The sequence below is a fragment of the Fopius arisanus genome, unplaced genomic scaffold, assembly GCF_000806365.1.
Source record: "Fopius arisanus strain USDA-PBARC FA_bdor unplaced genomic scaffold, ASM80636v1 scaffold00037, whole genome shotgun sequence".
Classification (NCBI taxonomy): Eukaryota; Metazoa; Arthropoda; class Insecta; order Hymenoptera; family Braconidae; genus Fopius; species Fopius arisanus.
This window is the reverse complement of record NW_011887776.1, coordinates 665,586-692,281: the sequence shown is the minus strand read 5'-3', so window position 1 is coordinate 692,281 and position 26,696 is coordinate 665,586. Positions and strand designations below refer to the sequence as shown.

Sequence of the window (26,696 nt, the reverse complement as noted above, 5' to 3'; positions counted from 1 at the left end):
TAGAGAAACTCAATCATTCTCTGACTACTCGGAATCAGTATAAAGGCGTAACGGAGGGTAAAGTCAAAATAAAATTTCTCTCGACTGAATAAATGGATTCAGCAATTACAATTTCACTCTCACTGATTATTTTGCCAGATATGAAATGTTGGTTATTCATAAGTTCCTCCCTCGCCCTTAATCCGATGTGGATAGTTAAAATGAATGGGGCGCTCAATTCAATATAACAATATATTTATTCAATGAAAAAACCTTAATAGAATTACAGTGCAGTGACAAATAAAAAACACTCCATACCCTCAATGTAATTCATTTGTTGAGTCCAGCTCGTTCCATTTTGAATTTACTAACTCTTTTCAGTGGGGTTTCCGCCACCTCCGCAGGAGCCACCGAAGCCGTATGTTCTTTTATTTCTTTCACGATCTGCAAAAGAATCAAATCGATAAATCAATTTTTTAGAAATAAATCATCGGCATCCCGCTACGCTGCGCGTCAAATGGGTTTTAATTTTTCCGACTTACAGTATTATATGCAGATATTAGCTCCACCTCGTTCTCACTCGACTCCTCAGTAGTAACTTCAGCTAACGGTGGAATTTCTTTACTGTAACTACAGTGGTTCGACGTTTTCTTCAATATTGATTTTGGGCCTGGAATTAATTTATAGATATCACGAGGACTCACGATATCAGTCCCCTGGTTAGTAGGAATATCAGACTCTTTGTCTGAATGTTTAATGTAAATTCTAATGGTGTCATCCTCATCACTCTCATCCTCGGACTCATCGTCCTCTTTCCAGTACTCATACAGCCTCTGTTCAATGACCGACACCCGTCTCTTGTCAGTGCTAACTTCCATCTCCTCCTCATTACTAAAATATTTCACCTGTGGCTCAGCAAATGCTACTTTCTTCTCTCTTACTTCTAGTCTATCTACAATTTTATTGCCCTCAGCTTTCTCCACATCAAATGATTGACATTCATTCGGCGAGACTTCATTTCCATTTGTACTAATGTAGTTTATTGTCCTACTGTGCCTCAGATATCTATCATTCTCCTCGTTTCTCATGTCCAGTTGACACGTATTCACACTGTTTAATACTTGAAGACGATGATTCAACTTCGTTGATTTTCTCTCCTTAATTTCATTCGTCGCCTCTTCTGAATAATCTGATGAGTATGACTCTGAATCTACTTCTGATTCGTCATAGTACTGGTCATCGTCAAATTGCTGAGTATAAAATTCTGGATTTTCTTCTTCCAACCTGAAAAAAATTAATTTCCACTCAATTTCACAACCATTTGACATATTTAAAAAACCCAAGTTAATATTTTACTTGTAGAGTTCGTCTTCGAGCTCCTCTTGAAGCTCCAGGGCGTCAAGTCTTTTGAATAGATCCTCCTCCGTCTTGATCTCCTCCTTCTTTTCATTTTTCAATTGTACCAATTTTTCTCTGTACTCCTTCTCACGTCTTCTATGCTCATCTAATGGAATAAAACAAGTAGGTAAAAGCATGACAGAAAAAAAATTCTACTTTTCGTCGTGATCGATATGCACCTCTCCAATTCTCAAGTTTCTCATTATCCCAGAGTTCCTGTAAATCTTTCTTATTATTATCACCGAACACATCGAAAGTATCTGTGAGCATTTGTTTCATCTCAAACAAGTTTCTTTCCTTCTCCAAATTTCCGAGCATCTCGTTGGCTTCTGGAATTAAACATTAATTAACTCGAAAGAGAATGTGAGAAAAGGTAAAAAAAATCGGGGTGTGGATAGTACATACTTTGAATCCTACGATTGCACAGAGCGATCGCCTGTGCGGCACTGTACTTGGCAAAATATCCATCACCAAGGCAAACCATAATCTCATTGGTATGAACTAATTTACCAGGTATCAATGCACGTCGACCTACAGGTACCATGCAGTTTACAGATAAATTCTGGGGCAGCATTCCCAAACCTTCCAGAACTTTTTCATGACGCGTCTTGTAGTCACTCCAAATTTTCACTTGTTCATTATTACGCCTCACCCCCTACAAATTAAATTTAAATCCCAAAATTGACAATTATAATTCTTAAAATCAACGGATTTCACGGATTTCTTATTTCTCTCCCAAAAATACTGTGAAATTCTTTAAAAAAAAAATTGGCGAACTGACCTCATTGAGAGCCTGAGCTAGTATCTGCTGCTGATATGTTTGCAGTTGCTCATAATCCATTATAAAAATACAGATTGAATATCAAATAACTTGTTGATAAATAGATATATCTATTGAGCAACAAATATTGTTCTCGATTAAGAGATAACCTAATACCGGCTTCATAACCTCTCTCGCGAATTATTCACTGGCGTAATCAATTCCACTGCATTATTATTTGTTACACGATAATTTAAAAAAAAATGTTATTATTTCTTCCAGCGAAATCACGAGTTGTTACAAAATTTGGATGGAAAATAGAGGGAATTGTAAAGTGAGGTGTTGCTGTACATGAGCTCCTTAATATATATAAGAATACATACCCAAAGACGATTCACTAAAGTAGAGGCTCAGTTCTGGGGGTTGGAGTGATGACCGCAGCGGCATCGTAGTACTGCACCCCAAGAGACGGAGGGCGCCACACGCAATGGGGGTGTTTGACGGTCAGAAAATAACCTCCACTCTCTTAAGGATGTTCTGGCGGGGTCAGAACGTATCCGAAAAATGAAGAGAATCGAGTGAAACTTTTTTAAAACATTATTTAAGGCATTACAAAACCATGTGTAAAATTTCAAAAATTTCATCAACAGAAAAACAATGAAAATAAATTGTAAAGTTGCTACTTATACACGGGGTCAAGTGGAGCATCGATAACTTCAACATTTTACCTATATTGCCGATTGATAGATAATGTAGAGAAAATGCTAAAGTTATCGATGCCTCATTTAACCTTATGCATAAATACTAATTTTACAATTTATTTTCATTGTTTTTCTGTTGATGAAATTTTTGAAATTTTGCACATGGTTTTGAAATGCCTTAAATAATGTTTTAAAAAAGTTTCACTCGATTCTCTTCATTTTTCGGATACGTTCTGACCCCGCCAGAACATCCTTAACTGGTCCCTTTGACAGCGCGACTACTACTGAGGCAGTTACCGAGTCGACTGACAGGTTGGCACCCCACCATGTGAGTGCGACCCCCTCTTTCGTTTGGGGTGAGGTGGGGTACAATGCCGGTGGGGTCACTCAAACCCCCACTGAGTGGCTCAGTTCTGGGGGCGTACCTCACCCCAAGAGAAAGTGGGGGCCGCACCCAATGGTGGGGATTGCCTCCTACCCGTCAGCCGACTCGGTAACTGCCTCAGTAGTAGTCCCGCTGTCAGAGGGGCTAGTCGACTGGGTGATTGTTATTTTCTGAAAATTTAAAATTTTTCAATTTCAGTGAATACCTCCTCGATTTCCATGCTCCCCTGATACCGATTTTTTGAATTTTCAAAAAATTTTCAGGGGAGCATGAAAAAGGAGGGGGTATTCACTGAAATTTTAAATTTCGAAATTTTTTGAAAAGTATCAGGGGAGCATGAAAAAAGAGGAGGTATTCACTGAAATTTGAAATTTTGAAATTTTTTGAAAAGTATCAGGGGAGCATGAAAATCGAGGAGGTATTCACTGAAATTGAAAAATTGAAAATTTTCAAAAAAGTAACAGGGGAGCATGAAAAAGGAGGGGGTATTCACTGAAATTTTAAATTTCGAAATTTTTCGAAAAGTATCAGGGGATCATGAAAATCGAGGAGGGATTCCCTGAAATTGAAAAATTAAAAATTTTCTGAAAATAAAATTCACCCAGTCGATTGGTCCCTTTGCGTGGCGCCCTCTCCCGCTTGGGGTGAGGTGCTGCAATGCTGGTGGGGTCATTCAAACCCCCAGAAGTGAGCCTCTACTTTAGTCAATCCTCTCTGGTTTCCACTGATGTTCGAATAAACCGGGAAAAGTGGAAGTTACGAAAAAGTGCATCAAAAGAAAGTGAAGTGTTAATTAAATAATTACATTGTGCCAGTGAGACATTCCAGTGTGTATGGGAATTGTATTTATCGAGAATGTGACAGCAATTGAATTTTTTTAAACGGCAATTCTCGGAACTATGCCGGCGTCATAACCATTATTTTCGCTGGCGGGAAAGTGTTTACCATCGTATTGTGTGTGATAAGTGCTGTTTTCTTACGTTTTTGTATGTGCAAAAATGTCGTCAACCCACGGATATACACCTAATTATTTCTCGATAAGTGATATACTGGCGACGGAGGAAAGAATTTCGTGCCAATTGGAAATGCCGTTGCCACGTTTGGGTGAGTTTTATTTATTGACTTACTAACCCTACAAATCGTATGTATTATGGAGTAATGAGTATAATCTAGATAAGATTTGGATAAACATCTTTCGAACGGTCAAAAATCGTTGGATTATTCAATGATCAATGAGGTCAATTGACCTCTTCAATTGAAGAAAGATGGAGAAACCGGATCGATTCCAATCGTTATCATGCGTCCCTTAACATGAGTTTTGATAAACCTCAGAGAATGATTTCTCTGGTTTCCAGGTTTCTTGGATGCATCATCCGATTCTGATGACTTGAAAGTCGGTACTAAACTGGAATTTCCATTCTGGTTAGCCCAATCATTGCATTGCAGAAGACGTCCAGTCGTCAGTGTTGAAATTCCGAAATTTTACAAGGAAGGCTACCGGTTAGATTTTTATATTCCTCGATCAAGCATTCACTGATTTATTTCCACGTACTGCAGATCATATTTCGATCGTTGATTTATTGTAGGGAAATATTAGAGGCTGATGCGAGTGCAGTAACTCTGAGCAAATGGAGTCAACATTATTATGAGTTAGGAATGCTTGTAAGACAGTTCAATCATCGTGACTGTGAGAGAATCATAGAAAGTCTTGCACTGGTATGTAGTTATTCACGAGGATAAACAGGGAATGTGGTTCAATGGAATTTCCTTATTTCAGACATTCAGATCTCGAGTTAGATTGATAATGGATTGGGCCCAGAATCCAATGCCAGATCCCACTCTAGCTGGTCAACTGCCAATCCTCGAAAGGAATTTATATATTTCAGGGCGAAAATCAAGGGAACTTTTAATAGCATGGTTAAAGCAGGGTGGTGGAAATATCGAGACATCTGAAACAGTCTCGAATCTCCTAAGAAAACGTAAACGAGCTGAATTTGAATCTAAGGATTGAATGGAATGGAATCCTATAGTAAATCACATATCCCTTTATTCAATTATATAAACATCGAATTCGTAATTAAATAACAAATAAAAATTATTATATATACAACTAAGGCCCGGTTGCACCAAGTCCTGGTAATTATTCAACTCCCAGGGCTAATCCTCGTTTTTTACGTCAACTTATAGAGTTGGCTTAACAGTTAACTGGTGCAACAGGGTCTAGAGCATGAAATTGTAAACGAGCGTGAACATGATTAGGTAACAAATATTTCTGTAACATTCCTTGCCTTCTAATTCACAACCCGGCGCTAATTATTTGAAAAATCATCGAATGCTTCGAAATTAATGAATTTATCAATGAGTGTGAATACCTCTCCCTCAAAACTGATATATCAAATATATTTTCTCGTTCCTATGAAGAGCCAAGCATTATTTGCTTCGAATTTATTTCACGTACCGCAAAAATTAAATATCAACGAATCCTTAAATTAGTATAAAATTAATTCTTCTATCCCTGATGCAATTTTTAAATATTACTTGAGATTATCTCTTTACGAAAATATATCTCTGAATAATTGAGAGCACTCTAACATCTTAATATTAATTAGTATTGCTTTCATGTCCGGCCAAAATGTGCACCAACTTTCCGTGAAATTATTTTCACACTCGACACCCTTTTATGGATCGAATAATAAGTTAGAATAATTGTTCGTAAATGAAACTTTGGAATCTGTTATTCACCTGATTTCTCAGAATTCCCTGAATCTTGTCGGCTGATTCTACTAAATTAAATTGCATTGTAGCGGCTTACATCGTCAAAGAATAATCAAAGTTCTCTTCGAATTGCTTAAACAGTAACAATCTACTTTATAAAATTATATACATCATCAACAGTATATTTATATATGCGTATAATGAGCTCGTACATATAACTGCATTATCGGAATGGCAATTTCAAAGTATATCATGAAAAATATTTTTCAATTTAATAATTCGATGCCTTTAAGACACATCTATCAAAAATATACCTTCAACGATAATACCATAGAATGTAAAGCAATGAAAAAATCATTCACTCTTGAGTCGTCGACCAAATAATTATACTCCCGCCCTTTTATCCCCGCACTCAACAAAAATTTAAACTGTAATTCATCATTCATTCATGACTTGAAACATGATTTGCAATATTGATTCAACATGGATAGGGTAATCACTAAGTTTAAAATTGAGCAATGATTTCGAGCACCGAATATAAAGACCAATGGCAAAAATGGCATTGTGCTCAGTACCTGTATTGTCACTTACAACAAAAAACAAAAATAACGCTTAAATGTATTACTATTCGAAAATTTGAGCGAATTGAGGTGATTAGGCACTTTGATCAATCAATGAATGCCCAAGAGGAACCTTAATTCCAACCAGTAAAAAAATATTATGTTCTCCGTGAGAAAAGATAAATAGCACGTCACTGCACATAGTATTTAATATCGTCCGAGTAGAGTGAGAGTTCCTCTAGTCAAAATGGCGTTTCAGTTTCCATACTGGGTTCTTGTTTAAACAATCGAAAACTACCAACAGTACTGGGATCGTCCTGAGGTAAGGGAGTTAAATCCCGTAGAATCATAACAGGACTTGTGGCACCTAGCATGTGATCCTGGGGACTCAGGGGCCCAGTATTGGCTGGTGTAAGTGGACTACTGGGACTTTCATTGCTGCTGACATAGCTCTCTGGTGCATTAGAAATTGGTAAAGGTGTCGTACCATTTAAATCAGTGCTAGCACCACCGAGAAGCATCTCTTGGAGTAAACTGTCTATGTGGGCAACACCAAAGAGCCTGACAAACTGTATTTGCTCGATCATCTGCCAGGAGATGGACTGGAGGGCTGGTAGTGTCAATAGAATTTCCCCAAAGCGTCCTCGACTGTCGTATTGGCGATCGCTGATGTAGTCCTCCAGATTTATTTGTATTTGATACCGTAGATGTTTTATTCGCGCTGGTTCACTCAAGCCCTTTGCATCTAGAGATGAACAGGTACGGGGATAATTGAATATAAACAGTTGAGGGAACGGTGTTTGTATGATTAATGGAAAATTACTCACTTGGATCAAAAAATACAATGGCCTTGAGACAAGCAAATTCAGTATCATCAATCTGCACCTCGTTCAATGGCTTAACCAGCTCATCCATCACACGTATTCCCACCCTGCTGATATCCAAATCCTGATTGCGTCCCTCTGTTGGCATTGATATGACTGATAACCACAGTTAAACCGTTCAAACTCAATATCACGACTGAGTCCAATACTCTTGCCTCAATAATTTTGCGCAAAATAAATTCTCTTCATCATTCGTTATTCACGCTGTAATAACTTATAAAATGACACTCAATACCGGACTCAGCCTGCTATCTACACCCCAATGAATTCGTGCAACATCCCTCGTCATGTTTGTACCACGAGGTTTATTAATCAAATATATGATCGAGACCGTCACCAACCCTTTTTATATACTCATGAATTTTTATTAATTCAATGGAGCCAGCACCATTAATCACAAGATTGAGAGTGAGCACGAGCCACAGAAAATGCAATATACAGTTTAATTTTTCCCGGAGGAAAGAAACTAGTTCATGATCTATTCAAATCAGTGCCAAATAATTTGACCTTTATCTTGAATTGTTTCATTGATTACTTCATGCACTATCGTTCGTATTTAAATCGACCTAAAGACTATTCGATGGTCTCTAGTAAAACTCGAGTAACTCAGAGCAATTACTCAACGCATGTACCCCGAGTTTTCCAAATCAAATCATCAATCCGAATATTCCCTAAAAATATAAATATAAATACTGATACAAATAATATATTCTATCGTATGCACGTTATAAATTTTTTAGCGAATTTTATTGCCGAATTTTAATTTTCTAATGATTTTTAATTCAATGAAATCCCGAGATACGTAGGTTTAAATCATTTTTAAGAGTGACTCAAGTTTTACCAGTTCTATTACAATAAATAATTCAATGATACGTACCAGGACAGCTTTTTGTGATGATACAATTATTTCCGAGTAATAATACATCATTGAGGTGCATACTGCGACGAGCAACACCAAGAAGGAGATGCTCACCTGCATGAGCTCTCAAAAGTGCAACTTGATCGTCCAATGTGAGCTCACAGAATGCCGGAATGTACTTGGCCCACTCGACCAAAATCAATAATTGCTGTTTCATGCTGTCACAGACGTCATTTATGTTTGCTATCTGCTTATTACTAAGATCAGTCTCATTATGCGGACTACCGAGTTGTTGAACCTGAAGTAAATGAATTATTCAATTCAGATCTGAACAAAATATTTCAGCCGACAACAAGAAAAATAAATTATACTGGATTTATATTTTACTTGTACGTTTCAAATGCATTCACTGGCATTCGTGACGATGGGCAAATTATATAAATATTCAGAGTGCTTGAGTTACCAAATTAAACTGACCTCTAAGGCCGCCACTACTTGTCTGCTCAGCATTTCGGCTTGCAATAAAGATACTACGGACAGGCCTCCACCATTACTTGTTTGCTCTTCATAACTGGGTCTTCTACAACTGATCCTATCTCTTTCATTTTGCACCGCTTCCTTTTTCATACCTGCTTTGAAGCACTTCCTCAGCCTGCAGTACCTGCATTGATTGCGCTTGTCCTTATCCACCACGCAGTTTCTGTTAAATCTGTCGACAAATTCAATTTCAGATATTTACTATTAATCGTAACGTGAATTTCTCCCTTTTAATCATTGAATTTCTATTTATTTCTATTTTCCAGAAGAATCTTCTCTATTTTATTCTCACAAATACATTAAGTTTTCATTGGAATAGTTCTAGAAAAGATTTCCCGAAGCACTCGCGCTGTTCTGAAAAACATCATAAAATTTTTATTTGCATCCCTCGGGTATGCGAATTGACATTCAATATCTCTAGTTTGAAAAAAAAAAATTATTTTTCCATTCAGTCGTCACTGGTTGTCACGGAACTTATCGTTTTTCAATTATGCACTACTTTCGCGTATGAAAAAAGCATACTAAAATCTCGGCCAAGCATCTATGAATTCATCAGTTTAACTATCGAGAATTATAAGTCGAAATAAAATTCGGCTTAATCATCGCAGCGACTGTAGATGGCTATTCATATCGCAATAAAAATGGAAATCTTCGCCATTTCTGATTTCATCACCTTTATTACGATATTGGGAAAAAAATAAAATTTCATGGACAGATTAATATATAAAATTCCACAGAAATCATAAAAAAAAAATTTCCATCCTAATCCAGTCCTTTTTTTTTATTGATTCTCATTATTGTTAAAATTTCGTGTCAATTCGAGTTTCGGTCCATTTATTGAATCGTCTAATATTCGGGTTAATCGTTGAGTGATCTCAGAGGCCACAATAAAAATGGGAATGCCCGATACCTCCGATATCTCATCGATTCTTTGAATCTGCCACGTGTATCGTCGACGATTACTTGTTTTTAATCCGACGTCTCGATTAACCGGCAATTGACATTCAACGAGTTTGACGATAACTTTTTTCTCGTATATCGTATAATTGATGTATTTTAATCACCTGCAGGTATAGAGATGATTTTTTCTGACTGAACGTCGAAAAAATCCTTTGCAACCATCACAAGACGCTGCCCCATAATGTTTACCCGTTGCCCTATCACCACAAATAGCACAGTGTGATAAAACACCACCACCAACCCCTGATCCTGGAATTCCGAGGACTGTCGCTCCCGTACCTCCAGTACCCATGCTCAAATCTGCATCTGTAATTACATAAAAATCAATTAATTAGCAATAGCTATATTCACAACAATTCCTTAAATGTAATTAATTTATTAATTATTATATATAAACGCCAATATTTTCGGGAAAATTTCCTTTCGTTTGACCTCATATTTTAAAAAAATACATATTCTCAGTACTCGATAACGATATCTTGCGGAGACTCATACAAACAAGAGTTACACATGTGTACGTGAATTAATCAACGAAATATGAATATTAGTGTTATGCCTAGCGACTGCATGATAATCGCCATTGGATTTTTCCAGTCAATTCGCTATTATTTTTGGGAAATATAATAACCGTAAATTACCCAAAAATGAGGCTCGATTATGCGAGGATTGATGCATTATTTGTGGAAAAATTGAGAGATTAATTGTATAAAGTGTCTGGCTGGAAAGAGAGCACGAGTTCTCTGGCCCCATCAGTGTCGCTCGCAGACGTGTGCCAATTAAACTTATCGAGTGCTATTATTTGCCGAGACTTACACTACAGTTTGCCAATGTAAAATCAACTCAATTATCATCAGCCTGTCTTCTCTATTTTTTTTATTCATAGAAATCCCCGGTTTTGCCTTTTTATACATCATGGAATGAGACTAGATAAGCTTGGAAAAATTCATCATCCAGTTTCTAATCATTATTACGCAATTAATGTCATATACCATTCAAGTTTGTAATTGATTTTTTATCGTATTACAGGGAAAAATGTGCATTCATTGGTGGAGCAATGAGGACAAATTTTTCTATAAAAACGCGAAAAAACTCGGGGAATTGTCGCGGAAATTCTTCAATCACGTGTTTTATTATTATCAAAAGAATATTTCCATTCTCTGCTCCTTTAGGATCATTGAGAGGAGGTGTTTTTGTGCTGTTATCACTTTCTAAAATTAACTCCAACCGTATTCAGTATCTTGATCCACTGTAATCCAAACTGGTGACTGTTTGCATCTCCGTCATTGGCAATTAATTATTGCAACAGCAAGACCTGAGCAGTTGTGTTTAATATACTTTCGCAAGCTCTCGCACTCGCACTTCGCAATCACTTGCAGAGCAAAAGTGTCAACGGGCCCGAGTGGTGGTGAAAAAAAGAAAAAAAATAAAGAAAAATGGAGCCAAATGGGTCTTAGGGCTAAAGTTTAATCGTCTATACATTTTTTTTCCATTCACAGGATTAAGAAAAAGTGGTCATATTCTTGGTGTCACATCTACGATGCCATAAATCCAGCCATAAGTTCGTTGAATGCATAATCAGAACTAAGTTAGCGAGTAAGCACTTGGTGGACACTCGACACACATAAATAATTTTTTCACCTCGATAAATAATATCGTTATAAATTAACCAATGCCTCTAAATTTCGTTCGAATTTTGTTCCTCCAATTTTTTCTACGATGAGATAACGGTGTAATGAGAAGACAATCAGTTTAATTATCTTATCGAATATCAAATATATCAGAAAGTTATCAATCATCATGGTTTATTATCTCCACATAAAAATCGGCCATTGCAGAGTACCAATATTAAAAACAGGAAGTAACAGTGATATACAATTGAACATGCAAACTTCGAGTATTCGACAAAGACAAGTGTTTAAGAGTTTAAAAAATGGAAATAACTGAATGCATTTCTATTGCAGTATCTACCGCAAACCGAAGCCGTCGGCGCATCAGTGATCAGTCACTTCTGGACTTTATACTAATGCTGATTATAATGACAACGTCACATACTGTTTCACACTTACTCATCGCATCGCTAGCTTATTCGGGAATTCTTCGATTCATAACCTACGGCAATACCGTCAATTCAAACTCTAATATGCATATCTCAGTACAACTGTAAATAAATAGTCATTACCGGTGCACTCCAACCACGCGAATTTAGCGAATTTACAAAACCCGAATTTTAGAGTTATATTAAATATCGATTAATCTCCGAAACCATTGACTTTTGGCAGGAAATTTATCTGCAATAAACCTCATCAATATTACCACCTTGATTCGATAATTAAGAGAGCCATTAAATTCTCATTGAATTTTATCCCTTCATTACCGAGTTGATAAATTAATTTGCGCGTAAATAAAGTCTCAAAAGTACTTGCGTTATCCAACTGCTTTCTCAATTCCTGATAAAGCAATAATTTTCAATGCCTGGGAAGCTGATGCAAGAGGAAGATGATAGTGAAAACTCGAGTAATGCAAACATTTGAGCACTGGCATTTAAGTGATGAATTATTCTCGAGAGTATTACGAAATTGAGAATGCAGAATGAAATATCCTTGCAGAGTGATGAATTGACACGACCAGATATTTAAACTTGAGCACATGGACCCCTCATCCCATTGCACATCTTCAACACGACCTTGATGACAAGTGCCATCGAAATGGCACTCACACACCAGAAGGATTAACAAAAACAAAAATCGGCAAGTTTTTACATGAAGAGGTTGACTCAGGTATCAATCAGAGATTTATGCAATCTCATTACGTGACGTCTCCCATTAATTCCATAATATCCCTGAAGTGCATACGCTGACGATTCCGTGTCACGCATTTTTTCATGAAACAAAGGGGACGTTCCTGGACTAGTTCTAATAATACACATTGCTCCTTACCCCAGGATGGAGTACAATTTAGTACATGAATTATATCTTAGCATTGACAGCAGTTTTATGGGTATTCTCTGTGTCATCCTACGTCAACATCATCCTGAGGAGATCTAGACGCTCCATGAAACTTTCATCATGTCTCGGGGATATTATTCATTAATATATATTTTCTGTTCCATATCACTGAAGGATATCTGGGTAACTAAATATAAATTCAAGCTTCTTCGTAATTTTGAATAATCTCCATGGATATGACTCATGATTATAAATAATTTCAGTTCAAAATTCATACGGCGATTGTGATATGAATTTTTATGATATTTCTTTCATGATTTATCCGATTTACGGGTCATAAAAGGATGGATGCTTATTGTTTTCTTTGTGTTATTCGTGAGACTTTGAAATTATTCGTCGGACGTCAAATGGACGAAGGAATGGCCAGTGAAATCCTCTCGTTTTTAGTGAAATCGACATCATTAGTGTCTACGAATCATCTTATCAACTCTGTGAAAGATTACGAACATGTAAATTTACGCGTAGACATAATAATTCTCCGGTCGGAGTCAAGGCCCGACGGGATGCTCATTATTCCTTGTTATTTTTTATTTATTTTGGCTTTTATTTTTATCGGAGATCGACAGTGAGGGGATTACGACATACTCTGGGTAATTCCCATTGCTATTTTTTTTGAATCGCCAATCAATATATTTATTTTTATTCACATGCCAGCTATAAAAAATTTTTATTTCGTCTAGTTATTCTTTAGATATTTTAGAGAAATTTATATGAGATCGCGTGCATTTTTATTTTATTTCAGACAATGTGGAGTAATTCAACGAATAATTAGAGGAGAAAGCTGTGATATGAGAATGTGTCATACGCGTGATAACGATGGTTATGTGAACGGTAAATAGTCGGAATGCATCAGTGGATGCTTAATACATTTTCATGTGCGCAATTTTTTTTTTTTTTGAGAATAGTTGGAATTATTTCCTTGAATTATACGCCTCGGGATTGTCGCAGTTTTGTAATCCACCGTTTTCCGCTGTAAGTCTATATTACCTTTCTCCAAGTCGTAATATTCATCGATACCAGTGTAATTACCGGATGGCTAAATGGGAGATATTTAATCGACAATATAAATTGGGTAGCGAAGTGGTAAAGTGACATAATTCAAAAATTTTTTTAACCATTCGCTACTGAATTAACGATTTACTCAGATTTTCGAGGGAAAAACCGATAAAAATAACGTATTGGCTTTCAGTTGCTAGGGAATTCCGAATTCCCTTGAATTTCTTCAAATTAAATAATCCGTGAGTTTTTTCTGTGAGTACAATTTATTTTCAGAAAATGATAACAGATGAATGCATGAAATTTAATTTTATTTCGACGCCCTGATACTTGAATGAAGCAATAATACTTTGATTTTTTGTGGCAGTCTATGAAAAGATATTTCACAGGAACAACCCACGTAGGAATACGGAGTATGATATATTCAAGGCATCTTAGCGCTGTAATAAATTTGCACCTGAGAGACAACCTGTTTTGCGTCAGCAATGGAGACACATGGAGTGAGACGAGAAATAAGAGGTGGCGGTCAAGTGTCAAGACTCTCTAGGTGTTTTTTTTTTTTTCATGCATCTAATTATTGGTATAACCTCTCCCGATATATTCATGATGTAAAAAATTTCCGATAAAAACATATTGAGAACAAAAAAAAATTAATAACAAAAAATGGGATAAACATCGTATTTTTCACCGTCTACGTAATGAGGAGGCTCATTTTTGTAATTAATCCTGCAAATCGAATGTGTCGGGAAATTCTTCCGAGAATATATACCCATGATTAATAATACTGCCGATATGTGATGACTGTGTAGTTGATAATTATTGGAACGACATTTTATTTTGCAATACGATTTTCCGTTGAGATGATTCCAGGCGATTTTTTTTCTTAATAATTCGTGCAATATCTTTCGTATTTCGCTCCCCAAATTTTCCCGCTCGTAGAACGTCTGTCGTCAGAGTTAAAGTGATAAAAAAAGGCGTGACATAATTTTTCGCTAATGACCCAATTATTTCATAAGCCATTCTAACGGAAACATGAAGCAAAAATAATAAAAATGCATGAAAATTGCCCTGCGAAGAAATTTTTTCCGACACAAGAATAAACGACATATTTATCCCATTCCTTCTCACTCTTCATCATTGGAATTTACGCAATCTGCGAGCAGTTGAAATCTTTTATTATTGCGTTGGAGATAAAAATAAATGGAAAATTGAAATAAATTGAGGTGCGTTCACTCCCCAGTAAAATCAGCAAGAGGATAATTTTTTTGTTCATACAAAACAAGTTAGTCAAGCCTACCTGCCAATCCCATATCCTTCATGACAGCGACTCCACAAAACTCTCGTTCAGTTTCGCGCGGATAAAATGAAAAATGTTCACGAGTGTCTACTCAATCGTCAAAGAGACTCATACATGTACTGAGTATTTTTTTCGCCATTCCCCAGGAATACTCATGTGTACAAGTGGAAGATAACCCGGTGCGAACGATATACTGCCAGCACAAGTGAAACAATTAATAAATTGGAATCGCAAGTTAACAAGTTCCACCGGTAGTCCGTAAGTATCATGGCACCGGAATAAATTTGGTATCGATCCAGTTCACCTGTTGATTCTGTTAAAAACATATCCCATCAGCTCTCATCAATGGAATCCACTACGAAGAGACACTTCCCACCCAAACCACAGTATTTATGCAAAGTAGCAAAAATAACTCAATCCCAGATCCATAACTCTCCAAAGAATTACACCTGTCGCACTTTATCCCGTAATTCGTAACAATCTCTAATTTTCCATTCTCATCCATCGCCGATTATGAATGGAGGTTGAAAGGATTGATATGGAGAAATCACTGATTGAGAATTGAATGTGCAAGTACTGAGCTTTAATGGGTCATGATGTTGCAAAAAGGAAAACTAGAAGGAATAAACATGTGGCGGGAGTATCGATGTCTCTGTGCTGTTATGATTTTTTTTTCTTTTTCTAGATCCAATTGTCTCTCACTCTTCCTCTCTGTCTCTCTTTATCACTTTTAATTTTTCTATCTTTCTTTATCACAATTCAACAACTCAACGGCTGACTGCCGACTGGTGAAACAGCTGTAAAGGCAGGCACGTTTTGCGCTACTGGCGTTGTTAAAACGGGTGGGGATATAGAAATAGTAAGTAGCGAATATCATGATTATCTACTTGCTATTTATTACTGAATCATTTTGGCTTTGTATCTTACCTCTTCTGTTACCCGTGAAATGATTCCGCGAACAAATGGTCAAGTGTCCATGAGTCAAATTCAACATTTTACGGAATTATTATTAATTTATCATGAATAATAGCCGAAGAATTTTTTTTCTAGCTCAATTTTCAATTAGAAATATCTTTTCATACTTGGTATTGATGAAATTGTAAAATACGATGCGACGAATTTAACCGGATGTCGGAAAAATGACAGCCGTTATTGAATCATGCGTAATTGAGAATTAATTCCACTCGTTCAATTATATTTCGCCCCCAGTGTCTAAGTAATCCCGAAAATGTGAGAAAATCGGCCCCACTTTTTTCTCCCACACCGTTAAAAATTCATTAGTTATTTTAATTCAACGCAACGTGTTGCATAATTATATTGCCTTAATCTAGCATCTGAAATGCACGAATTTCAATAACATGTACAAACGGAAATGTTTCGAGGGCCCTGTCAGGAGAGGTCGGTGCCTCCTAAATTTAATACTGACTTTCTAATGAAACTGAATAATAAAAGGAAGACCTCGAAAAGAATAGGGAACTCAATAGAATTGATAATTAATAATGTCAATCAATTAATATCATTGAAGACACTCAATAAATGTTCTATATTTATTATTAAAAAAAAAAGTAACGACCTTGATGGTGTTAGATTAATAATATCGAAGACTCGCGAGTCACGGTCATTTAAGATGCCACCTTGGAATTTTCATTTCTCTTTTTACAGAGTGGTCCTAAAAACTTGTAGGTGCGCTTAGATTTTTTTATGTCCATCATAAAGGATAAATGATGCACTGAAGCTTCCGTGTGAGAGAATCAATTCATTGGCAGCAGCAGTGCGAGCAAAGAATGAGGAAAACAATTACTTAATAAATAATAGTGAATGTCATTATTTGTGGAATAAAATAGATCGAGTGCACAACACAAGAGGCATATCTAATCACTAGTCTCAATGCCTCGGGAACTAATTAATTCAACGTAAAACCACGATGCATCATATTTTTTTCCCGAGTTCAATAATAATTGTAGCAATTAGCCATAATTTGAATCTCAGAAATTGGATTTTTTCTGTTAATGATAATGATCGTTCTAATGAATTCTACATTTGGCGAAGACATGTGGAAATTACGTGTAATTGTAGTGAACCGTGGAATAAGGATTGGTATGCAGGACAAAGCCAGTGTTGAATTAAATGAGTCAAGTTCTGCGATAAGTGAAGTACAGTTGCGAATGTAGCAACTCTTGTCCAATTATTCATGTTTCTGACCGGTGGACAATAAGACTTGTCGTTGAAAAATGAATCATTTCACTCCAGCCTATCGCTCTGTTTACTTGTCACAAACAGCATGCTTCCATATTTTCTCTTCACATCTAATTATCTCTCCAAATGCATGTCAAATTGCGATAGGGATTAAATATTCTGTTGTAATGACTTCATGTCATCAATTCTTCAGAGAACACCCAATGTTTTACATGTCTTATCGGTTTATTGGAAATCTCATCCAATAAAATATTCACTGTTTACTGCGGAATAAGATAATTCCCATTTTAACCCGCAATTTAACGAGTACTGTGTCTGTGTTGGTGATTTATCAATGTTATAAGAGAACACTTACAGCCAATTGGATAGCATTTGTGGATGATTAGTCTTGCGAAAAATTCATGTCATTGCAGATGATTTGGATTTATTGCTGTGTTGAAGATCTGAGCCTTGAGGAAACAATTATGAAAAATTTGAAAGACGAAAATATTTCAGTAAACAAAGCGAGATCGATTTGGCGATTCATGACAGAGGACTTCAATATGGAGTGGACAATTGTTAAAAATTCTGAGATTCATCAGCATCACAATTCAGGCGAAGATTGAAAGAATCAGTTTGTTGAGAATATATTTAGAGCTGAAAAAATTATTTGTCGCAGACAATCAATCACACAGCAAATACGTAATATTTACCCCGAGTGTAAGCTCAGACTTTAACGCATTACGTAAGTGGAATGCATGTCTCTTTGGTGTTTGATGAGATGAGAGAAACTGGCAAAGTGGTTCGCACTTGTGTGTAGCGCGGGATATGGCTATTTGAGTGAATTGTCAAGTACCTACAATGTGCTCTTACATTGTCAGTTGACATAACATAAGTTGAAGGTTACGAGAAGATTTGCCGTTGACTGGGCTTTTTAACATTAGCATTTTTTCCTATTCTGTTTATAGTCATATAATATTTGAAATTGACTCTGCCTTTGTTAGTCCACGCGGTGAAGGCTTTGGGTAATTCATGAGGGATTTGCACGGATTTTAGCGAGACCTTACGGATTGAAAAAAAAATTCATGGAAATAGTGTTGAGAGCTCAGAGAGATGCAGGTGAATAAATTAATGAAGGCTAGCGAATTCATTGAGGTACTCACCAAGAATCGTCAATAATTGATCGTCAAACCGCATTTTTGGTGTTTATGATGCACCCACTTGTTCAACTGGTGTATGAATGCGTGATTTTAAATGGAATGTTCACTCGCGTATGTTCAAACTCATGATTTTTCATACAGATGTTGAATATTCGTGGAGCTGGAGTGAAGTCTGGAGATGATTGTGGTAATTGATGTGCAATCAGTTACTGGGAAAAAAATATCTTGTTCACTCCGATCTGCGTGGTGTACTAACGGCGTGGATACTAAACCAGACGACTTGAGGAGTTTGAGTTTTGAAAGAAAGAAAAGTATCCCATTGGTGGGGACACACCGAGAGCACACTAAGCCGATAATCTAATCTCTGGTGGTGGAGTCGTAACTGCGTTTACGTGACACTAACATGGGAAGAAATAGTTTTTACTGCATCTTCAGAGGCAGCCCATAGGAGTGAAGAGATGATTGATAATGGACGACCGAGGAGTCATGACAAATTGTAAAACAAACTGATTCATAAAGCCTCTGGGAGTTTTCCAACGATTTCCAGGCTTGCTCTTACTCTCCCTATCGAGGGATGTTTACTCATTCCTGTTTTTCTTATTATCTCATAATTCTCCATCTTCGTAATAATGCAAATACGTTACTCGGGTAAAAAAAAATTGTGCTCGGAATATTTTTTCCAAATTTTCCAAAAATTTCCTGGAAAACTTTTTTTAAAAGAGTGGGAAATTTTTTTTTATAATTTCCTAGAAATTTTTGCGAATATAATTTTTTCTTTTAATTATACGGTTGGTTTCTTACTTTTTTTATTTTGCAATATTCTCAAAAAAACCGCCATGTAAATTATAATAAAAAATGTCCTATTCAAATTTTTGAAAAATTTTTCTAAACCTTTCCGAAAAATAAAATTGTCTTGTCTTCGGACTTTTTTTTTATTTCATAAAAAAAATTTTCTGAAAATTTGGAAAAAGTATTTCGATTACAATTTTTTTTTTATCCGGGTACAGTTGATTATGGATTTATCTGTCAAGGTAAATCGATGAGTAGTTACCATTCATAGATATCGATTGTTCTGTCCAATATTTGTGAGAAGTGAGATAAGTGGGAGAGATAATTACTGAGTAAATAATAATGTTGCCCGTTGCACTCTTACTGGGGTGGATTAGAATGCCCTTTTTTTATTTGGGGGAAGATTTTTGTTTGTCTGTCGATTTTTGTTAGTCTTATCTGTGAATAACTGACATTCTTCAATTTCTAATGTTTTCCTCGCGATTGAAGACGCAAATATCCGCTGATGCAGACAATCTGGACAATCAATTGTGGCTGAGAAAAATAGACTAGACGCAGATACATTAGAGTCCAGTCTACCACTTCGGTTAACATTTAAAATGTTAAACGACGAGGGTATAAAAACGATAAGTAGTCGCTGAAGAATGGCTAAATGGGCAATCAATCTCGACTCTTCGGGGCCTCATCGAGCATAATTGAATCCCGCATTTAAGCAAGGTCATGGTGAACGTCACCGAATTCTCCCATCAGTTATCCCTGTGCTGTTTTTTTCAGCGTTTATTTCGTCAGTGAAAAATCACATGCGTCAAATAGAACTCCACGCAGGAAGATTTTCCAAAATAAGAGACACGTAAACAATTCCCTGACGCAAAAAAAAAATTTCTGAATATCAATCATTTTTAAAACACAAACTCTTGAAGAGAAGGAACTAGCCGGACTCTTCCTGCAGCAAAAATCCTCAGTCCCTTTACTTTAATTTATATAATTTAGATAAATAAATAAATAGTACATCTTGTGTAATTTTATTAATTATGAGACTGGCGTACATCCCTCAACATTCACACCCGACTCTGACTGAATAAATTATCATTAGCATGAATCAACTCATTATCTTCCTCGATTTCAGAAAATCCGAAGTGACTACTGGATAATTACTATCTTGCCTTATTCTCCTTTCTTTCGTTTTCCAAGCCAGTCAGTGTTTACTTATGCGTCATGTTTTTACACGAGCATTGGACACCGGACATTATTATCCCCCGCCCTCTCTTCAACATCCCTTGGTCTGTATCATACTATGCGTCATTGTCAGATATTTTATGACAGCGATGACAACAAATGGAGTGCACTGACAAAAAAAAATTACTTCTACTCACTAAATTCATCTGCAAATGAATTCTCTGAATTCTCTGTACGTAGATTAAAATATTCATGAAAAATTATATATAATGAGAGCTGAAATTGATACGCAATGCAATTTTTTTTTTAAATAAGAAGGCAAAATAATTGAGAAGAGCGATGAAGAAGATGTGAATAATGAAACATTGTAATTTATTACGGTATTTTTCTGAATGCATGCTTGGCTCGTGCCATGGAAGATTACTAAGCTACTGTTGATATTATTATCGAGTAATTAATGGCAGACGCTCTCATCTTAACTTCACTTGGGGTAACAGACGAACGGTGATATGATTTTATGAAAGTATTGAGACGTATTGAAAGGAATGATGAAATACTCGCATGCATAACGTGGAAATAATTAAAGAAAAGTGGGGCAAAATGGAACGTCTTCAACGGTCAATAATTAAATAATTCAGGAACGAATTAATTAATTTTTTCATTTCGTAATGATTGATTATGGTGGATAATTCTAATAGATTGTACACTTTTCATTTGATTTTTACGTATTTACCACAATTTTATTTCATCTGCCATTAATTCTCATTTTTCTTATTTCACGTGTCATTCACTTTCATCCGAATATTTAGCATGTGCATGGAAAATCAAACTAGACGCTCCATAAATTTCCGGTAAAAATGCTGGATAAGAGACATTAGCATAAGATAAAGATACTTGAACCATCAACTTGGTTTGATATTTTTTTTTTCCATCAGCTTTCAAAAGGGTAGGATTGCGTTGAATGATTCCAAAACACTTGGAACCCAACAAAGGACCGCGTTCTATGGGACAAATGCACGCAAAGATTTAATGGACTCCAAGTTTTTAGTTTGTGGAATATCTTTGCTATTAAAAGCCCCAGCCAACACTCGAAATTTTATAGAACTTCTTCATTGTTTTAAGTTGTTTTCGGGTCCAGTCATAAAGCGTTTGACGAATTCATACCAAAATGTGTGGTCAGGGTCGCATAGCCGACCGGGAAAATATACCAATATTACCAAAGGACACTGGAAAGTGACCAATGATCAATAGATGAAGAGCAAATATTACCCGGAATTTCAGTATTTTTTAATAACGAGTGAGGTAATACACTGAAAAAATTATTATGCAAGAGTATCATCAAGTCGTATATCATCCTTACAAAGTTGAAGGAATGACTGCAAAACCATACGTCGTTTTTGCTGGGTAAATGCGATTAATCATAACAGGTTGCGAGTAATTAAAAGACATCCTTCCAACTAATTTTGCAGTTATAAATTTCCAGTGATTATTCCTGAATTATTCCTGAAATAATGCCAGCCATATCTGGTACATTAATAATTCTACCTGTCAATTATTTTTGTCATGAATAATCTGATTTATTAATATTACCCCAGGTAAAAAAAAAATGTAATGGGAATATTTTGTCCAAATTTTTTTTATGAAACAGAAAAAAAAATCGGAAAACAAAGCAATTTTATTTTTGGTCAAGACTTTGAGAAATTTTTCAAAAATTTAAATAAGAAAATTCTTTTTATAATTTAGATGGCGTATCTGCTGGGAATAATAAATAAAAAATGAACCGTTGACAAAATTTCAGAGATGGTAAAAGCCCAGAAATGAAAACGGCGTGAAATAGCGATTTTATTTTTACCACTTGCCACATGCCATTGATAATGAACTCAGCGATAAGCCAACACCTGATTTCTATCTGGGAAGCAATATCTCATTGCGAATCCCCTTTTGAACATGAGAAAAAGATTGGATATGTCCGTGTACAATCAAATTGTAATACCCTCTGTACATTCTTGAAAATATTCCACTAGTCGGGTACGGTTATCGCGTCTGACCCCTCTCGACTCTCCTCTCAATAAAAAAACATTACTTTGTTGAGAGATGAAGATGAAGATAATGCACATTCTTCGGTTAATCATGCGCTGAAGACGTGTCGGTGAGTTATCATACACATCAAGTGTTGCTGACATGTTGAGTAGCAATAAAGATGACTTGCCACACAAGCTATTCGATAATCCCCGTAGCATCCAATCTATGATTATCGACTTGATTGCAATAAAACGGAAGCATGTGCAAATAGAAAAAAAAATGAAGACAATAATTGCAATACTCGCCGTTACAAAATAATAATTCCTGTTTTTTATTCATAAAAAAAACATTCACTTTCATGAAAATATTGTCATGAACCCATTCTTCTGGAATAATATTCATTCATTCCATTCACACACATTCCTCAACAACTGTAACAGTTGTCTACAAATTTGATTAATTATCACTTGATTTTGTGATATTCAACGATCAGAATAAAAAAAAAGTGGATAAAAAATAATTTTCCACAGTGAGAAGAGCAGATTGTTTCCGTGTACAGGAAATTGTACATAATATCGTTGATCGCCTAGTTATGGATATTTTGTACAATTTTCTTAATGAGGCATTCATTACGAGTGGTTAGTCGCGAGGATATGCATGCGAGTAAGTCCCTGATTTTTTTTATCATACAAGTAGAGCATGCAAGATGGATTACAGAAAATAGAATTCCGACTTTTAATGCATTGACAGGCAAGGTGGATAGAGAGGTCAATGGAGTAATTCAGGTGCTGCCTACTTGAATGATTCAAGTCTTCTAGCGAGTCCTGGGGAAATTTATGGACACCTTTGAACTCATTTGAATTTTAGTACCAGATTTATAATGTATATTCAAAAGAACTTGCCCTCAGTACTCGCGAATGATGTCGATATCACAGAATAATTTAATGTAACCCATTATGAATCCAATATTTATGGTAGAAAATTAGGAAACGTGTGTTTTATTTGATTACACCATTTGAATGGACTTCGTGAACCTGTTGAAATGAACACTCGTCTCGAGTCCTCAAAATAATTCAGATCAACATAATATTTTTCAAAGAACGATTTATAACGCAGCCTTGGGTTTACTAGTTTCGTAATTATAAGCGCTACAATGTGTCTGGACAGGTGTTTGGAAAAAAAAATTAATAAAAACAGCATGAGAGCGCAGCAAAAAACGCATGGAAAGAAAATAATAAAGCGGAACGGTTAATCAATTATACCAATTTTCCGACCCACTCGGCTCTGTATTGCCTGCTTTACTTATGAAGAGTTCAGGCGTCGGGGTCGTCTGGAAACTTAGAATAATGACGGATACGGAGTAGATTATTCAGTGTGAATAATAAACAGGTATTGCTAAATACCCCTTGCATTTCGTTTCAATGAATTGTTTTACATTTCAATTGAAAATAATATATTGAATGGTGAAAAGAGACTGCCGTTAAAGACTTGTGACTGATTATATGACGAATATCATAATTACGTTGCCTGCAGTATGTCGCACTTTTCAGTATAATTACGCATTATAATTATTCGTAATTGATAATTTATTGAATTTACGGATTGGGTTTTTTTACTTCATGAATCGAGGCCGATTGAAAATTATTTGCAATTATGCTGCAGCAGTGACTCGAATTGGCAACACGCAAGACGTACAATGATGTAATAACCATTTGAAAAATTTCCTGATTATGATGCCCCTGGTTAATAACTAATCGTAATTAAAAATAGTTCTCCTCGTCAACTTGAGCATCAACTTCAATCAGCAATCAAGATTGTACACCGAGAGTTTAGAAAAAAACGGACGGATGTCTCGAAGAATTTTCGTGAGCACTGGCTAGGATTATTCGTGTGAAATTTTTCAGAGGATTTTTTATTGTATGCGCAGAATTTTTTGAAAATACAGAGGTCTGAGCCACACGTGAGGGACTCGACAACATCGTGATCAAGCGATGAATACTGGTATTTAAGTGCTATTACATGAACAATCATTTCAGTATGTATTTCTCAATATCGAAAATTATACAGTAGAATATCTACTTTATACTTAATGACGAATGAATTATAATTAACTTTAGGACTAAAAAAAGATCTATGCAATGAGATAAAAAAAAATGGTTCTTAGATAATTTCTAATCTATACTGTTGACACAACTTCTCTCGTCTCTCCCCGCTTTCTTGATGACGGGCTTTTTTAAAAAATCGTAATCGACGAATAGAAAGCTGTAGAATTATCGCGCCTTCAACTTCTTCGCCGTGTTTATCTGTTATGAGAATGACAATGGGATATAAACAATATCTTTCGTTTGCCTCTCAATCCGTCATCAGGAGAGATGAGTCCTTCAGTTGTCGCTCTGAATGACTAATTTTATCTTTCAACCGAGAAGAACGTGAACAGTGTCTGACTACCGAATGATCGCAGCATGACTGATAAAAAAAAATGGCCAAATAAAGAATTTTTTGGATATTGATGATTGAATGACTGGATAAACTCTAGTATGCAATGTCAAAACCGCCGATTTGTCTCCCGCCATTTTAACTTTTAATTCTCAGGGTCAGGGGTTATCAAGTCCACTCATATAAACATTTCAAGATTCTTTGTGAATCTTTATTAATTTATACTCTTTAAAAATGGATTACATCATAGAAAAGCCAGCGGAAATTGATGTACAATTGTTTAATCTAATTAAAAATCGTTATTAATTTATATCACTTACCGGATGGTGATCCAGGAGGTTCTTCTTTTGAATTAGTCACATCATGAGTTTCAGCCAACGATTCTTTCGATTTTGCCGCCATTCTCGCCCTCGTTATTCTTCGATTTGTCATCAGCTATGAAACACGCATTCAAATTAAAATATTATAAACGCGATCTTCAATAATTTAAATAAACCCAATAAATTATTATCCCCAAACCACCAGTCATGCCGCAATTTATTATTCAACTAGAATGATACGCATCCACGTCTCGATAATTACCAATTTTCATTAAAAAAAATGCAATTAATATCCGTAAACTAGAAAATATATTGTAATTTTCCAAAATCTCTGGCTCGAACCGACATTTTTATTCAGAATAAACCAGTAAACAACAGATTATTTATATAACAGATTCGGTTATGCAGATCTTCGCATGCCCAGTTATTATTAACTCATGCTCAGAGCATCTGGTAACCTCTACGTATCACAAATTCCCCCCATTGTTAAGGATAAAAATAAACCAACAAAGAATTTTTTCTGTTAATGTCTAGATAAAATAATAAAAATCACATTCATACAAAGATTTCGCGAGTGATCCAGGATCGATACTCAATTGACAAAACAGCCAGTGATTACCGATCGAGTGCGGGACCAGTGACAGATGGCGCTAAGATCCACGTGGATCAATTATATCACAGGGATTTAGGAAGAATGTTAACAAGTTTACAGAACAATCCAAATGATCTGGAATATCAGCTCCCGTGGTGGAATGGCCGTGTTATCAAATCGACTGATACCAGACATCAACAGGTCAACGCTACCAACTCGATCCTCGTCACTTCACCTATTTACTTTCCATCGTAAATAAAATTAATTCTCTCTGACCCTTTGACATATATATTATCAAGTCTAGGAGATTATTGGATCACCAAAAATTCATCGAGTAATCACACATGTCGATTTTCTAGTGAATCGGAGACTGTTATGGTTATCTCAACGATAATAATGGAATCACAACAAAAACTTGTCAATGATAAATCACGATGGTAAAAGTGTGAACCCGTGGAAAGCAATCGGCCAACTGGTATATGGATAGTTGAGTCGTTTTGTCGTTGCCGGAGCAGAGAGGAATCGAGTGCTGGACAGATACGGGGACGACGTGAACGGCCCCGACGAATCATCATATACCGTGGGTATGTGTGACAATTACATATGTGTATGTGGATCTACCACTGCCGGCTTTCAATACTTCTCTCTTCACTTTTATAAAATAGCCAGTCGTACACCCGTGCATGATGATGACACACGTGGTGGTTACATCAAAATTTCCAATCACTCAGAAGAGACGGGATTTTCACTATTTCAAGTTCACCGGATGCTTTCTAGATAATTGCGTCGACTCGTTTCATAATTCCACTTTTCATCACAGAAACTAAAATAATCATTCAAATCTCCAATAGGTACGATAAAAAATTGATCCTCAATTGAAATTTATCGGAAAAAATCCTCATTTATCTCTCATTACATTACATTATTTACATCGTTGTATTTCACGTCGAGTTAATCATTTCTGTATGCAAATATCGTATTTTTAAAATG

General features: G+C 36.0%; 3 protein-coding genes across 7 annotated transcripts; 1 reads left to right on the top strand and 2 right to left on the bottom strand.

The window, feature by feature from the left end:
• Positions 1 to 217: 217 nt before the first annotated feature.
• Positions 218 to 2,510, bottom strand: uri (unconventional prefoldin RPB5 interactor). The gene is made up of 6 exons (XM_011304309.1): positions 2,159 to 2,510; positions 1,783 to 2,032; positions 1,557 to 1,706; positions 1,336 to 1,483; positions 522 to 1,263; positions 218 to 423 (listed from the first exon to the last, which is right to left on the bottom strand). The coding sequence occupies exons 1-6, from the start codon at positions 2,216 to 2,218 to the stop codon at positions 310 to 312; spliced, it is 1,464 nt and encodes a 487-aa protein (XP_011302611.1). The 5' UTR covers positions 2,219 to 2,510; the 3' UTR covers positions 218 to 309.
• A 1,318-nt stretch (positions 2,511 to 3,828) lies between these two features.
• Positions 3,829 to 6,258, top strand: Psf3 (DNA replication complex GINS protein Psf3). Its single transcript, XM_011304302.1, has 4 exons — positions 3,829 to 4,327; positions 4,579 to 4,723; positions 4,810 to 4,939; positions 5,001 to 6,258. The coding sequence occupies exons 1-4, from the start codon at positions 4,222 to 4,224 to the stop codon at positions 5,232 to 5,234; spliced, it is 615 nt and encodes a 204-aa protein (XP_011302604.1). The 5' UTR covers positions 3,829 to 4,221; the 3' UTR covers positions 5,235 to 6,258.
• On the bottom strand, positions 5,626 to 26,228 carry Hnf4 (Hepatocyte nuclear factor 4). 5 transcript variants are annotated; one of them, XM_011304303.1, is made up of 7 exons: positions 25,676 to 26,228; positions 25,115 to 25,229; positions 9,843 to 10,044; positions 8,719 to 8,950; positions 8,260 to 8,539; positions 7,326 to 7,478; positions 5,626 to 7,243 (listed from the first exon to the last, which is right to left on the bottom strand). In XM_011304303.1, exons 2-7 carry the CDS (start codon positions 25,224 to 25,226, stop codon positions 6,741 to 6,743), a joined length of 1,482 nt encoding a protein of 493 aa, XP_011302605.1. In that variant the 5' UTR covers positions 25,227 to 25,229; positions 25,676 to 26,228; the 3' UTR covers positions 5,626 to 6,740. The 5 variants fall into 5 exon arrangements, with proteins under 5 accessions (XP_011302605.1, XP_011302606.1, XP_011302608.1 ...); XM_011304304.1 differs by having other exon boundaries at positions 25,734 to 26,228; XM_011304306.1 differs by having other exon boundaries at positions 7,326 to 7,460; positions 25,676 to 26,226.
• Positions 26,229 to 26,696: the final 468 nt, after the last annotated feature.